This window comes from Castor canadensis, chromosome 3 (genome assembly GCF_047511655.1).
Source record: "Castor canadensis chromosome 3, mCasCan1.hap1v2, whole genome shotgun sequence".
NCBI lineage: Eukaryota > Metazoa > Chordata > Mammalia > Rodentia > Castoridae > Castor > Castor canadensis.
The window spans coordinates 74,187,479-74,204,806 of NC_133388.1; the positions used below are offsets into that span (position 1 = coordinate 74,187,479).

The 17,328-nt window shown below is 35.6% G+C and overlaps 1 protein-coding gene across 2 annotated transcripts in view; it reads right to left on the reverse strand.

Moving 5' to 3' along the window:
• Nucleotides 1-17,328, reverse strand: part of G2e3 (G2/M-phase specific E3 ubiquitin protein ligase) — a 66,924-nt gene that overhangs the window by 12,480 nt on the left and 37,116 nt on the right. For both annotated transcript variants that reach the window (XM_020156673.2, XM_074068222.1), the window contains exons 7-12: nucleotides 10,454-10,560; nucleotides 9,463-9,579; nucleotides 6,201-6,325; nucleotides 5,963-6,092; nucleotides 3,505-3,812; nucleotides 1,338-1,519 (exon numbers count right to left, since the gene is read on the reverse strand). In XM_020156673.2, the coding sequence (XP_020012262.2) occupies nucleotides 1,338-1,519; nucleotides 3,505-3,812; nucleotides 5,963-6,092; nucleotides 6,201-6,325; nucleotides 9,463-9,579; nucleotides 10,454-10,560 (969 nt within the window). The remainder of the gene's footprint in view (nucleotides 1-1,337; nucleotides 1,520-3,504; nucleotides 3,813-5,962; nucleotides 6,093-6,200; nucleotides 6,326-9,462; nucleotides 9,580-10,453; nucleotides 10,561-17,328) is intronic.

Below are 17,328 nucleotides of genomic sequence, written 5' to 3' on the forward strand. Positions count from 1 at the left end.
TGGAGAGGCAAGTATGGAGTTACCACAATGACCCCCCCCATATATTATTAATATACACTGATTCAAAATATAGTAAATAATAAATTTTTAAAAGGTTAAGAAAAGACCGAAAATAAACAATAGAAATATGAAGTTAAAGAACATTTTTTGGTAAAAAGATGAAAAAAAAAAAATGAAGAGTTAAGGGGGTCAATTTAAAGTAAGATTTTAGCTAGGCCTGGTGGCACATGTCCGTAATTCCAGCATACAGGAGGCTGAGGCAGGAGGACATCCAGCTCTATATTGGGCTACATACAGAGATATTATCTCCAAATAAATAAATAAATAAATAAATAAATAAATAAAATATGATTTTAAAATGAGCAGTCTTGGGCCAAATAAATAGAATTGTTACAGCACAAGATGGCATCTCACACTTCCATAGTGCTTAGTTTGTAGTTTAGAAACTGAGGCTTATCAAAACTAATATGCCCAGGATCATACAACTTACAATGGGATTCAAAAAGTAGCTAGCACTCAAAATAAAATGTCACTTCTAAACCTATGCTTTAAATCAGTAAACTAAGCCACCTAATAATTGGGACAATGGATAGAGATGCTAAAGTTAAGGAAAAGTTAAATGGTTTTTCCACCATCTCAGTTTCCAAACCAGTAACGTGGGCAATGATAGGGCATTAGGATTAATGAGTGTGACAATGAAACAGCACAGCGCTCATTGTAAGTGGTCAATAAATGGTAATTACTTTTAGGTGGGAGCATTGAGACCCCCGACTTGTTTCCATATGGAAGAAATTAAGCTTGGTTTCTCTCTCTACCTAGTACTCATATCTCCCTATAGGAGGAAGGACAAATATTTTGACTGGCAAGCCAAATCCTCCTTTTCCTCAGATCCACCTGTCTCTAGGAAAGTACACTTCACCTATTCATGCAATAGGGAACTTGCCTCACTCACATTATCTCTTGCAGGGTGGATAAATCCATTTAGTCCTGGCCATTTTGTCCACAAATCTAAGTCACATTATTATCACCTTTTTTAGTAACATTAAACCTGGCACTCTGGTCTCCAACTATCTGACTTTCACATTTTTTTTTTTTAAGGCAGGGTCTGACTAAGTAGTCTAGACTGGCCTTGAACTCATGATCTTCCAGCATTAGCCTCCACAGTGCTGTTATTACGGGTGTGTGCCACCATCTGAATTCTGCTGGGAGAGACATATTATATGCTGACAATCCCAAACTACATCACAAAGAGTATTACTCATCTATTATAGGTCAATCATGTATATTGATACATCTAGAATGTAAGCTATATTTTAATAAACAGGAATGTTTCTTACCCTGATTATAATTTGTGCCACATCAAAGTCTGAAACATCGTCCAAAATTGGCTGGGTATTTTCTGGTCCATAAACAAGGCAGTTAAACAAGGTTTTAGAAAAGAAACCAGGTGAAGGACCACCATGAACCAAAGAAATGGCAAGCATTTTGCCAGCTTCATAGTAAAGATTTTCTTTAAGAGCTGTAAATACAGACGATACAGATGAAAATACATTGACTATACTTCTCTTATTATAAAATAAGCATCTTTTTTTTTGGGGGGGAGGTTAGCTTCACACTTGCAAAGCAGATATTCTACTGCTTGACCATACCGCCAGTTCATTTTAGAGATGGGACCTCATGAACTATTTGCCCAGGCTGGCCTAGAACCATGATCCATTGATAAATCTCAGACTCCCAAGTAGCTAAGATTATAAGGCATGAGCTATGGGCACCTAGCTAAAATAAACATCATTTTATCTTTTTCTTTTGCAGTACTGGGCTTTGAACTCAGGACCTCACACATGCTCAGCAGGTGCTCTAGCCACTACGCCAGCCTGATAGCCTGATAAGCATCATTTTAAATGAAAACATATATAATTAAAACCAAACCCTAAAACTCTTAAGCATTAGACAAAGGTAAAACAATAATCATTAAAAGCTATTATCCTGTATGTAGATCTAAAATATATAACAGATATATTTTTTCTAAATGTAAAGTAATAACCTATTGTAGAAAAATTGTAAATACAGAAAATCTTAGGGAAAATTCTGAAGCATCTGTAATCATACCATAATAATAATTTTAAATTCTTTGGTATATTTTTGTCTATATATAAATACATTCATGAATAGTTTGATCTCTGCCTTTGTTCCACATACAAATTTTTTATACTATGCAAAGTCCCTCAAATTTCAAGTTAGTGAATGCACTAAAACTAGAGATACACTACAATGCCGACCATTTCCCCATTACTGGCTATTCAGTTGAGTGACATTTTCAACTATGAGATACAATATTATAATCAACATCTACCTACATCTGAGTATTTATAGGCCAAAGGATATATACTTTGTCAAGGTTCCTGGCATACATCATTTAGTTCATGCCCAGTAGTATAATTACACCACCCTCCCAGTTTTAACTATTCTTGAAAATGCTATTCAAAATGTTTTGGCAACTTTAATAGATCAAAACGGTATATAAATTTTCCTGTTAATTGTTCAAAACAATTTATTAAGAAGTAACATGTATAATACTTCAACTTATAATAAAATCTCTTCCCCAATGACCTTTAGTTACATTTCACAGATGAAGAAACAAAGATTGGTGTGGGTGATCAACTTAAGGAATCAAAGCTCTTGAAGTAGATGTGTACAAACCTGAATGAAGATTTTGTGATTTTTAAATTCAGGCAGTCTCCAATGTACCAAAGCTACCCTGAGTTAACATTACTGATTATTTGGGAATTTTTTTTCTTTAAGGGAATTGAGAACTAAGCTGCATATATTAATACAGTAAAAATGAGGCCTTAGGCAATGGTGAGGAAATTCTAAGGAAAAAACAGAGGAAATTTGAAAGGAATAAGCCTTCTTACACTTTTTCAAATTTTGTATTATAGAGAAAAAGTGATATAAAAGCTCCTAAGAATGCTAGAATTAGCCATTGTTTAGAGATGTCTGTTTTAATGGAATTAAGTCCCTGCCAATAGTAATGACAGAAGTATATATACAATTGTCAGAAGAAAATTCTTTTAAACAAAGTCATTAAAATGTTACACATGGACCATACAACTGTTTTAATTCAAGTCCCACGATGTAAAGAAACATGGGAAGACAAAATTCCAAATATATGAACTAGAAGAGTCCAAATAATCATCTATCCCATGTGGCCACTCTACTCAAGTGAAATTTGAGTGAATGGAGTTTAAATAAATTCATACTTAATTATGAAATAATCTTAAGGGTATTGCTATAAAGTATATATATTCTTAAACTATGCCTAACCACAAAACTTATAAAAGTATCATCTCTCATCCCCCTTTGCTGTACTTTACTAACACTAAATTATATATTACTAAAATAAATTATATATTTAGTTTGCATTTAATGAATATTAATTTTAACCAGCTATTTCTTTTTTATATATGCTATCTTCAGTATGTACATTAATAATAAAATACTTACCTTGAGAATTCAGAGACAAGTTCTTTGACAAGGACCCTTCAAACAATGAAGAGTTCTCCAGATGTTGCATTAAGAGACTCAGAAATTCTTGCCTTGATCCAGGATGTTCTCTTCCAAAATTATCATTTTCATTAACATAGACTACTTCGATTGTGTATGAAGGATTAAAGTTTTGGTTTTTGAACCCATCTAAGGCACTATTCCAGATATTGGTTTTGTTGATATATAATCTTTTAGTTATTTTTTTAATTTGGAATCCTAACTCTATCAGTATGGTTGAAATATCTCTTCTAAACTTGCTTCCTTGCCTATAAAACATGAATTTAAACATAGAGTACATTACTGTAAAGTATTTTATGTGAAACAGCAGTTATACAGATAAGAAAAGAGAAAAAGAGTTTGAAGAGAAATTCTTTCCCAACTGTTGCCCAAAAGAGGAATGGCTGCTATTGGAACCAAAAACATTTATTTGATTACCATACTTTTAAATTCTTGATTTCTCACCCCAATCTTCTACCAAATTAGAATCATTTATAAGAATGCTAATAATCTCAAATTTGATTAATTTGGTGGACTTAAGTTTAAGAGTCAGAAACTCAAACTCACACTTCCTGGGCCAGTAGCTAAAACAACCTCCTTAACTATATTAATACTGTATTGTTAATAATAAAATTATAACTAACAGTACAGCTAATATTATTAACAGAATTCACAATCCCTTAAATCACATCTTTCAGTCTCTACCAGTTATTTTCAATGTGATCCTAGACTAGCAGCAGCATCACCTGGGAACTGTTAGCCATGCAATCAACTGAACCCATAGCACGTCTATGCAATCATAACCTCTGTGTTCAAACAATCCAGATAGATTGTATGGACTAGCTCAATTACTCTCTATCTCAGCATCTTCTTCTGCAGGTGGAATTGATGTTCTCATTGTACAAAGATCATCTTTTTATACCAAGTATAAATTTGTCCCATCCTAAGACATTACAAGGCCCCATTATTGTCCAGACTTTGCTTTTTCTTTTTTCATACAATCAGAGTAATTCATTAACCCAAGTAGAGGAAAATCAAAGTTACACTTTATTATAGCAGGTTGACTCCTTGCTCCCACTCAGATTCTTCTAGAATATGATTTTGTGTTAAAGCAGGAGCAAGAAGTCAACCTTCCCCGGTGCAACATCTTTGGAAACCTAAACACTAAAGTTATTTCAAAGTAACATGAACATTTTTACATAAAAAGCATTTTAACAAATAATTATAGGTGAGATTATTCAGTTGCGTTAACAAAAAGTGGCATTTTAAAACAGTAATTCTAAGGGCTGGTGGAGAGGCTCAAGCAGTCAAGACAGCCTTGCCCAGCAAGCATGAGGCCCTGAGTTCAAACCCCAGTGGTACCAAAAAAGAAAAGGTAATTCTGCACTTTTTGACAAGTATTTAATATTCTACTTGTCTGAAAATTGAATTATCAAATGTTTTCACGACAATTCTCTTTCCCATCTTACAAGTTTGTAAACTTAAAACTACTTTTTCACAAGAAAGTACTTCACCATGCTTAGCTACTAATGTTACTTTTCTACTTTTTTTTCCTACTAGATAAAGTTAAGGCTCTAAACTCTTTTAGAGCCTTAACTCTTTTAGAGCAAAATTACATAAACTTAAAATTCATAACTACAACTGGACAAACACCTGATGTAGTATAAAAATGTAATAATACTAGTCTTGTTTAAATGTTTATGAATGATTTTAAAAGTTACCTATCTTGCTATCTGTGGAAACAGTTAAAAATTAGTGTAATAATAGGTATGCCTTAAATGTTCTAAAGAGAAATGTTGACATTTAGATTTCTGATACTGACTATGTTAAGCAAGTAATGATTACAACTTCAAAAACTAGGCTATCTTTATGCTAAATAAGACTCCTTCCTTCTAAAAAAGGGACATGGGGCCGGTGGAGTGGCTCAAGTGGTGGAGAGCCTGCCTCCCAAGCATGAGGCCCTGAGTTCAAACTCCAGTACAGCCAAATAAATAAATAAATAAATAAATAAATAAATAAACATGGTATACTTGATACTTTAATTTCCTGTCTCATTCTATTATCAAATAACATTATACAGACATTTTCCAGAACAGTGTTTCTCATACTATCTTGAGAATGATCTATGATAAAAACAATTTTACATTATATATAACTCACTAGCATATAATAAGGTAAGTAAAGTTGATTTTACATGCTTTCTTTGAATGTGCAATGTGATCTGACATATTGCATTCAATATTTTGTCCCATTTGTTTATTATTATTTGTTTTTAATGCTAGGTACATGGATTTCATGACCAAATGTTGGGTTTCCTAAATTACTGCATGATCAGCTAATATTCTCAGTGTGTATAGCACTTTCTGTCATTAATTTTCTCCATTGATTTTTCTATTTTTCTCAAATTCAAAATACACACCTCAGTAGATCTTTACGCTGAGTTCCAGGTGACTGTCTGGGCAACTTAGGTGACGACTCTTCCAACAAACAATCAGTAATTGCCATATTATTAGAGTTGGATAATGAATGCTTTTTGGCTTTTTGGAAATCTGCAGGTTTAAATCCCATTATTACGTTATTAGAAGTACAGGAAAAAACTTTTTAATTAACGTGAATTTGAATAAAAACATTTTTTATTCAAAATTACAAACTATTACCTGAATTGTAGATAATACTTCGACATTCCAAACATTCCCAATTTTGTTCCCATGATCGTAGTGAGGAACAGGCTAAATGTGTTCCACTAGAACCACAACACTGACAGCGTTTTATTTCCCATTTGCTGAGGGCATAAAAAAACCACATGCTTATGTTTTGATACAAATGTAATCTAGTTCCGGCCATCAGCAATGACACAGGCCTTACCCTCTGCCAAATACCTATAACTAACCCTTTTATACCACAGGAGGGAAAACAGATTGTGCCTTCCTTATTGCATTACTTTTTCTATTCCATTTAATATTTGTGACCATCTCCTCTAAATACCACTTACTTAAAAGGCTAAACTAATATGAACACACACACACACACACACACACACACACACACACACACACGAAGAAAATAAAACATCTGAAAGGTTCAGGATTAAGGAGAAAAATATTTTCCTTTACACATTTGGATAACTGCTCATAGGGAAACTACTGGGTCAATGTGTCTGATATGGAAGAAGCTTTCAGTAAATTTCAAGGTAGGGAATATTTCTGGAGATAGGTTGCTTCAACACTTTAGGCAGTGTATAACATGACAGGGTCCAAACTTCATACCTGGCTCAAATTCATATCCTCTCATCTGTTCTCTGCTCTGTGTTTCCGCATTGTGAGCTGTGAAATTTGACAGTCCATGTTCATATTTTCTGTGTCTGGGTATGAGTGTGGGTTGCAGTGTTGAGGCACCCTCTGCTTTGTGTAGGTATGAGTAGAACATTCTCTTTGCAGAGAAACAGATACGGCTCCCTGAGTGTGTGGAAATGTGGGTATCAAGACAGGTAGCTAAAGACTCCTCCACTGCTGCTGTAGGTATGAATATAGCAACCCTCTGAATATGAGCATGCAGGTGTATATGTGTCTGCCTCTGTCTCTTCCCCAGATAGTTCTACCCACCGGTGATGACAAGAAGATGACAGCTAACATGTTTATTATGCACTAGAACTAATTCTTATTTTTTTTCTTTTGGCTGTACTGGGGTTTGTACTCAGGGCCTTGCGCTTACCAGGCAGGCACTCTTATCACTTGAGCCATACCTCCAGACTCCCCAATTCTCAATCTCTACATAAAAAGATCAATCCTTAAGAGTTTAGAAGGTAGGGAGAACCAGTGTTAACCTCATTTTTAAGAAGAGAAAACCTAAGCACAAAGGGGTAACTTGCCCAATCAAGCTCACACTGGTTATGCCTTGGAGTGAGGTTTCCAAGCCACTGGCTACAGACTCATGCTGCTAGCCACTATACCATGTTGCCTTTCACCAATACTCCCTTCTTACTGGAATAACAGGGAGTAAGACTATGAAGGAAACATTCAGATAGCAGATACCCATGTTCCTGGCAGATATTTTGCCAGGAAGGCAAAACATGATAGTAAACCAAAAAAGTAACTTCTGAAAAGTAAAATTTTGTAGCTACTAATTGGGTGATTGATCAGTGAGTTAATTAAGAGCAGCCTAGAATGAACTAAGAATATCATCAATATTAGTGAATGTACTGCTTCTAAGAACTCATATACATACTCTTGCCTGTGCCTGACCACATCTCTTGAGGTAGATGATAGTGCTCACAAATAAATAATTAGGGACATTAGCTCAAGTAACATGGGCAGGAACACATACCACTTGATACCTTCAACAATGCCAATGCTATTGCAACTAGCACAAGGAAGGAAATCTGTGGCCCACAGTGGGGAATCAGAAGTGGGAAGAGCTGTTGAAGGGAAATGTTCCAATGCTGGCCAGATCTTAGTTAATTCTTCACATATTAGTAGGTGACCCAGCCAAATCACTTTGCATGACAAACAACGTTCCCAATATTCTGCTCTGCACTATAAATTTACTATGTTAATGAAGATGACATAATGGGATTAAGTATTTATTGAAATTTCCTACATAAATTACCACAAAACTGGACTTGTTAACTTTTGATCCTACATATTAAATGAAGGTACTCCTGATTCTGAGGGCCATATAGTGTACTTAAAAGGCACTGAAGAAAGCTGGGCACCGGTGGCTCATGCCTGTAATCCTAGCTACTCAAATGGCAGAAATCAGGAGGATCACAGTTCCAAGCAAGTCTGGGCAAATAGTTCGAGAGACCCTATCTCAAAAAATCCCAACAAAAAAGGGCTGGTGGAGTAGCTCAAGGTGTAGGCCCTGAGTTCAAGTCCCACCTTCCCCAAAAGTATAGCAGATATCTATTAACATTACAAAAGAGTAATCAATAAATTTCAAACGTCAATCCTTTTATAGTGTCCAAAAGAAACATTAGTAGATTGATGTGGCTAAATTACCTTCTAGAGCACTACTGTCCAATAGAAACTATACATGCAATGTATACATACAATGCAAACTATACATGTAATTTAACATTTTCTACTAATCACATTTGAACATGTAAAACAGAAACAGGCAAATTTACTTGAATATATTTTATTTCTAAAATATTATTATAACATATACATTATATATTATTAGTAATATTATGTATTATTATTATTCAACATGAAAATGATAAAAATTATTAACAAGGTATTTTAAGTTCTCTCTTTAACATGATTATGGGCTGAACTGAGCCCCCACAAAGCACATATTTAATTAAGTATTAATCCCTTATATCTCAAAATATGACTATATTTGGAGATAAGACATTAGGGTAAGCCCTAAAATCACGTGACTGATATCCAAATATATTAAAAAGAGAGATGAGGGAAGGATTCAGACAAACAGAGGGAAAACCATGAGAGGACGCAACTAAAAGAAAGTCTTCTACAAGCCAAGGAGAAAGGCACTTTGATCTTGGACTGCTGCTGGCCTCGAAAATTGTGAGAAAATAAATTTCTGTTGTTTAAGCCACATAGTCTATGGTATTTTGTTATGGCAGACTAGTGAATTAAGTCTATGGCATGTACTTTACATTTACAGCACCTTCTCAATTTATAATAGTCATATTGCGAAGACTCAATAGCCACATGTGACTAACAGCTACCATATAGAACATTGTTGCTCAGGAAAACAGAAATAGGTTACAACTACATGGACTATAAAAATTTCTCTGCAAACACATATAATTATATATTTAATAAATATATTTCATCTCAAGTTAAAACTTCAACACTCTCAGAGTAAAACTATGATTCACTAACTACAAAACCCACTCTCTCAGTGAAAGTTTAAATAAGAGACCACTAAATGTAATTCAACTTCCAGAAATACCTATTAGGTGCATTATAGTCTCGTCCTTCTTTGCAACGACATCTTCGAACATCACAACGCTCATAGTGCTGAAGAAGCTCTTGATAAGCATTTTCCTCTAATTCCCAGGATGCATCTCTATCAGTGAAGTAATACACAAAATAATGCTTTGACTCAAAATGTTACATGAAGAGGTAACTTGGAAACAAAGATAAAACTTGTGCTTTTTAGGCTCTTCTCTTCAGTGTCTAAATTCATTATGTTCTCCAGTTAATTACCCTCACAGAGATTTTCCACAAATGTGAAGTGGAAGGTTAAGCAGAAATTTTCTAAACTTACATTTTTCTAATATTTCACTTTCAATTTTTTTCTGTTGATTGATTGATTGAGACAAGGTCTCACTATATAGTTCAGGTTGACCTTATACTTACAATACTCCTACCTCAGTCTCCTGGCTCACCTCAAACTTGCAATACTACTACCTCAGTAATCCTGAGCGCTCAGATTACTGGCATGCACCAACACACCTTGTCCAATTTTTAATTTCGAGTTTACTATCACTGTATTTCTGGATTCCTCATCTTAAAAACATTAACATTCTTATCACTCATTTTAAACCCACTATGGTTCTCTTAGATAATTTATAATTACCACTTTAAAGACAATGTACAAATCAATCAAAATTGGACTCAGCTGAGGTACTAAGAGACACTACATCAGTAATAAAACATTTTCAAAGCAGTTCTGCACTCCAAGACCTCTTGATCTGGAAGGACAAGGCAGCACATTTCACCATTTGAAACAGCTCTTTTTCCATGATCACTTAATAGACATAAGTGGTTATTTCTAATGTTATTAAATCCCACACTTAAATTACCTACCCCACCTTTGTCAAAAGGCTAAATGTTGGGTTGGAAGTGTGGCTCAAGTGGTAGAGTGCCTGCCTAAAGAGCACGAGGTCCTGAGTTCAAACTACAGTACTGTCCCCACACAAAGGCTAAATATTACTCACTTTTCAGGAATATGAATTCCCATTTTCAACATCTCTTTCTGGAAGATATCACTGTTATTGCATATTGTACACCTAAAGAAAAACACTCCTGCATTTATTGCTTGAACCTATAGTGGAAAATGGAAAATCTATTGTTAACAATGTAAGCCTATTTCCAGGTTATGAATTTTATAACTAACAAAGCATGCTCTATTTTTCAATTAATATATTATGAAAATAACTGCCATGTCAGTGGTTCCCAAATCTTATAAACTAAGTTACTGCTAAAATCTGGAGAGCTTTTTCTAAATTGTCAAAAAATTAAAAAAGCAAAAATCTAACGAACAAACAGTTCTTAGCATTACATCTATCATCCATATATGTTTCTCAACTTTTGATAATTAATATCATTCAGTTCCTAAATATTTTGTTCCTTACACTATGAGAAAAACAATGAAAATCTTCAGTTACTTCATTTAGCTAGAACATTTGAGTGTTACATATAAATTATTACTGGTTCAATTTTTAACTTAATCTAAAACTCCCAAAAGGAAAGTATAAAATCTGTTCTTAATGCTATATCAAATACAAATAAAAAAGCTGAAGACAGGACATTCAAAGCCTATTACAAAGAATAGCATTCCCCAATAAAAAACTAGCACACACTCATTTAAAAAATATTTAACTTCTATTTTATAGGTGCTAAACATAATGCTATGTACCAAAAATAGAAACATAAAAGGACTTAGATTCAATTTTAAGGAATTCTATAAGTAGGTATATAGGCACACAAGTATAATATTGTATAAAAGTTTTTATTTTTAAGAAGTACATGCATGGAAGAAAGAAGAAGTATAATGAAAAATGTCACAGGGATAATGAGGTCAAAGCTAAATTTGGAAGAAGAAAAAGACGTGTGTCTGGAAAATTGGATGAAAGACATTCCCAAGGATAGGAAATGTCATAAATCAAGTGTCTGTGGCAAGACAATGACATGTAAATAGGAAACTACAATTAATAATATATTTAGGAAGTACATTCTGGCCATAATGAGGTTAGACAGGTAAATCAAAGCCAGAAAAAGAAAAGCCAACATGAAGAAAAAAAAAAATTGATAGGAAATAAGACAGTCAAGGAGAAAGTTTTTTCTACAGAAAACTGTCTAAAGTTAAAAGTAGCAAGAGTATAACTACAACAGCAAAGGATACACACACACTTATTAGGTACTTGGGAGAATGGTTTGTGAATTGTAAATAAAGAAGTGAATAAAGAGGATTTCAGGTTCAGATAGCTACTAAATGCCAAGTATGTGCATACGTGCAACACACACAGATTAAGGGAGGGAAGCAAAAAGTTACTGAAATAGCTGAAGCTATATGAGATTTGAAAAACTCACACAGATGCTGAGATCTTACTAAACACAGGATATAACATAAGGTAGTTTCTGGTATGGAAGAAAAAAACAGTATAGTACATATGGAAGATACTAAAACAAGATCAGAGCAATGATGGAGAAATCTAAACTGAACAGGAATAGTGAAATTCTGGAGATACAGAGCAAAAAGTTCTTACCAATTCTTTTGATGCTAATCTCTAGCCTCTCTCAACAAAATTCAATATAAAGTGCTTGCAGCAGTCACAAATAATGACATTTGTTTAGCCACATATCTATCTAGAGTGTGTAGATTTCATATACGTCAATTAAAATTCTGGTATCAAGGCTGAAAGTATAGCTCAAGTAGTAGACCACTTGTCTAACAAATGCAAAATCCAGAGTTCAAAACCCAGTACCACCAAAAAACAACCAAAAAAACTCTGAATTAAAGTGGAAAATCCCTAGGAGAGCCATCTAGGTAAAGAGACTAGAGAATTAGCCCTGTTTGAGCATTCTCTAGTCAACTAATAATTGCTTATTGATATTTTAACACAGACCTGCATCCATGTGACAGGTATCCAGGATTCTAAATTGATTTGCATACAAGGTTTTTGTTGTGGTAAGAGTATTTCTACTTTTTAAATGACAGAATTCAAATTCAGTTTCATCAGAGTGTTAAAAAAAAACCAAAAACCCTGCAAATACTAGGTCAATTTGGAGAACCTTTCTTTGCTTCATTATTAACATATAGATGAGGCAAATCTTATTTGTCCTAAAAAATACTACACTATTATAAAATTGACACAGTGAAGACTTTGGTAATAATTATATTCATTCAAATACAAATCTTCAATTAAGAAAAATTACTTTTTAAAGATTTTCATGACCGTCGTCACCAGCGGCACCCTCGCAGGGGGCCAGGTCCTGCCGCCGCCCACCCGCAGCTGCGCTGGCGCATGGACGGTTGTTCCCTGCAGAAGCTGCCTGTGCACATGGGCCTGATCGTCACTGAAAAGGAGCAGGAGCCCAGCTTCTCAGACATCACCAGCCTCGTGGTGTGGTGTATGGCCGTGGGGATCTCCTACATTAGCGTCTATGACAACCAAGCCAGCGCAGAGAATCTCCACTTCACGTTAAACGGAGAAACAAGGAGGGCCCCTGGGCCGCCAGTCGCTGGGGCCCAGACGGCTTGGGAAGACGTGGACCAGGTGAGCTTCATGGTACCGCAGTACTTCCACAGAAAAGCCTGGGCCAGAGCAGCATAGCCCCCTGGACAGACTGACCGCCACCCAGGGAAAAAAGAGAAACTGAGTAATAAGCAATGAGAGCAGTTAAGACACGCTGGAAAGAGGGTGGGGCGCCCTGAGCGCTGAAGATTGGGGGAAGGGAATCCTTCCCAGGACTGTAAATAAACAAGCCAGTGGGCAGGAGAGCCTCTGGTGGGAGCAGGAAAATTTGAGAAAGTGGCGCAGGGAAGAAAACTCCACAGGAGGAGGGAAAACCCACTTCCCACATGAACTGTAAACAAACATGGTGGCTGGCAGGAGAAGCAGCACTGCCCAGTAATCAGGAGCAGGAAAGCTTCTGAAAGTGGCGGTGGGAGGAAACTTCACAAGAGAGTTACATACATGAACTGTATGTAAATAAACACGCAGGCCTGACAACGCGGGTGCAGTGTCACCTTTCCCAGTGCTTGGAAAGGGGAAAGCCTGTAGCAGAGGCTCCCGCACAGGAGAACTCTGAGCAAACAAAGCCTGCAGGGCCAGGTGAGTGCTAAGCTCACCCCAGAGATCTGCATAAACAACGCCTCCAGCAACAGCAGGCTGACAGAAGCGGGCAGGCAAGCCACAGCTGCAGATACATTTCTCAGTACTGTCTCCAGACTCTTTTCTTTTCTTTTTCTCCCTACCTTTGATGAGAGAACAACCGAATTACACCTGCAAGCAGAAAAACTAACTGAAACTGTATTGCATTTGAACTTGGGACACTAGGTGGGATTTTTTTGGTGTGTGTGTGTGTGTGTGTGTGTGTGTGTGTGTGTGTGTGTGTGTGTGTAGTTTTCTTCTACTTTATGCGTCCCCTTTGATGAGACAACTACAAAACAACATCTGAGGCACCATCTCCAGGATTGGGGACTGAGACGAACACCAAATCATTAAGATGGAAATTTCATTGCATTTGAACTTAGAGGGCTTTTTGTTTTTTTTTTTTAAATTTTCTATTTTCCATTTTATTTTAATTCATTTTTAATATATAGATATTTCTTTCATTTACTTAATTTTTATTTTTAATCCTATCTTAATTTTTTTTTTCATTTTTCAATCCTATCTCTGTCCCTCAGCTTACTGTCAATTACTACACTAACACTCCCTCTTTATACCTTTGAAACTTTCTTGTCTGAAACCTTGTTCTGCTTTCTCTCTCTTGTCTGTGTATTTGTTTTCCCCTTTTCTTTAACTTCTTGCTTTCCATCTCAGCTCACCCTTCCATTCTAAATATTAACATTGTTATTATTACAAGCTAGAAAATACTTAATTGCACACAGTTCAGGGACAGTAACAACACCAAAGACAATGACGGGAAGACAGAAAAAACAGGGAAACCAGTATCCCCACAGCAAAAAATTACTACAGGAACAAGAGGGGAATGAAGAAAACAGAAACTCAGATCCAGACTCCAACAAAATGAAGATGAACTACACCAAAGGACCCAATGAAGCCCACAAGAATAATTTAAAAGAAGACATATTACAAGTACTCAATGAGAATTTTATAGAGATGATACTGGATAGGGTCAACCAAAATGTACAGGAGACACTCACGAAATTCCAAGACAACAAAAATAGAGAATTTGAAAAAGCAAAAGAAGAAAAGGAAACCATAGAAGCACTGCATAAACACCAAAGTGAAAGAGAAACACGATGAATAAACAGATAAATGAACTCAGGACAAAAATTGACAACATTAAAGAGGAAAACAGCCAGGATAAGGAAAACCTCAGAAAAAAGAACGAAACAGAACTGCAAAACAAAACGGAAGGCCAATCCAGCAGAATAGAACAAACAGAAGACAGAATCTCAGAACTTGAAGATGAAATAGTAATTAAAGGAAAAACTGAACAACTATTAATTAAACAACTCAAGACCTGTGAAAAGAAAATGCAAGAACTCACTGACTCCATCAAAAGACCAAACTTGAGAATCATGGGCATCGAAGAAGGAGAAGAGGTGCAAGCGAAGGGAATGCGTAATATATTCAACAAAATAATAACGGAAAATTTCCCCAATCTAAAGAAAGATATTCCCATACAGATGCAAGAGGCCTCCAGGACACCAAAAAGACCAGACCAAAATAGAACTACTCCACGACATATCATCACTAAAACAACAAGTTCAAAAACTAAGGAAAGAATATTGAAGGCTGTAAGAGAGAAAAAACAACATACAAACGTAAACCTATCAAAATCACAGCAGACTTCTCAACAGAAACATTAAAAGCAAGAAGAGCGTGGAGTGAGATGTTCTGGGCACTGAATGAAAATAACTTCAACCCCAGAATACTCTACCCAGCAACACTATCATTCAAAATAGATGGAGCAATAAAAGTCTTCCATGATAAGCAGAAACTAAAACAATATGTGACCACAAAGCCACCACTACAAAAGATTCTGCAAGAGATTCTGCACACAGAAAGTGAAACCCAACTTAACCATGAAAAGACAGGCAGCACCAAACCACAGGAAAAGAAAAAGCAAGACAGTAGAGAGTAACCTCAACTTAGGTACACACAATCAAACCTTCAAACAACTAAGACAACTAAATGACAGGAATCACCACATACCTATCAATACTAACACTTAATGTTAACGGACTTAATTCACCCATCAAAAGGCACCGCTTGACGAAATGGATTAAAAAGGAAGATCCAACAATTTGTTGCTTACAGGAGACCCACCTCACTGACAGAAATAAGCATAGGCTTAGGATGAAAGGCTGGAAGATTTACCAAGCCAATGGCCCCGGAAAACAGGCAGGAGTAGCAATACTTATCGCTGACAAAGTAGACTTCAAACCTACATTGATCAAATGAGATAAAGAAGGACATTCCATACTAATAAAAGGGGAAATAGACCAAAAGGAAATAATAATCATCAATCTGTATGCACCCAATGTCAACGCACCCAATTTCATCAAACATACCCTAAAAGACCTGAAAGCATATATAAACGCCAACACAGTGGTTGTGGGAGACTTTAACACCCCATTATCATCAATAGATAGGCCATCCAAACAAAAAATCAATAAAGAAATACTACATTTAAAATATGCAATAGATCAAATGGACCTAATTGATGTCCAGAGAACATTTCATCCAACTTCTACACAATATACATTCTTCTCAGCAGCCCATGGAACCTTCTCCAAAATACATCATATCCTAGGGCACAAAGCAAGTCTCAGCAAATATAAGAAAACAGAAATTATACCGTGCATACTATCTGATCACAATGCAGTAAAGTAGAACTCAACAACAAAAGTAAAGTCAAAAAATATGCAAACAGCTGGAACCTAAGTAACTCATTACTTAATGAAGAATGGATCATCGATGAAATAAAAGAGGAAATTAAAAAGTTCCTGGAAGTCAATGAAAATGAAAACACAACCTACTGGAATCTATGGGACACAGCAAAGGCAGTTCTGAGAGGAAAGTTTATAGCCATGAGTGCATATATTAAAAAGACTGAAAGATCCCAAATCAATGACCTAATGATACATCTCAAACTCCTAGAAAAACAAGAACAAGCAAATCCCAAAACAAATAGAAGGAGAGAAATAATAAAAAAAGAGCTGAACTCAACGAAATAGAAACCAAAAAAACCATACAAAGAATTAAAGAAACAAAAAGTTGGTTCTTTGAAAAAATAAACAAGATCGACAGACCCCTGGCAAACCTGACTAAAATGAGGAGAGAAACAACCCAAATTAGTAGAATCAGGAATGCAAAAGGGGAGATAACAACAAACACCATGGAAGTCCAGGAAATCATCAGAGACTACTTTGAAACCTATATTCAAATAAATTTGAAAATTTTAAAGAAATGGACAAATTTCTAGATACATACGACCATCCAAAACTGAACCTATAACACAAAATGAAATTGAAGCAGCAATCAAGAGTCTCCCCAAAAAGAAAAGTCCAGGACCTGATGGATTCTCTGCTGAATTCTATCAGACCTTTAAAGAAGAACTGATACCAACCCTCCTTAAACTGTTTCATGAAATAGAAAGGGAAGGAAAACTGCTGAACACATTTTATGAAGCCAGTATTACACTTATCCCAAAACCAGGCAAAGACACCTCCAAAAAGGAGAACTATAGGCCAATCTCCTTAATGAAAATTGACACAAAAATCCTCAACAAAATAATGGCAAACCGAATTCAACAACACATCAAAAAGATTATTCACCATGACCAAGTAGGCTTCATCCCAGGGATGCAGGGGTGGTTCAACATACGAAAATCA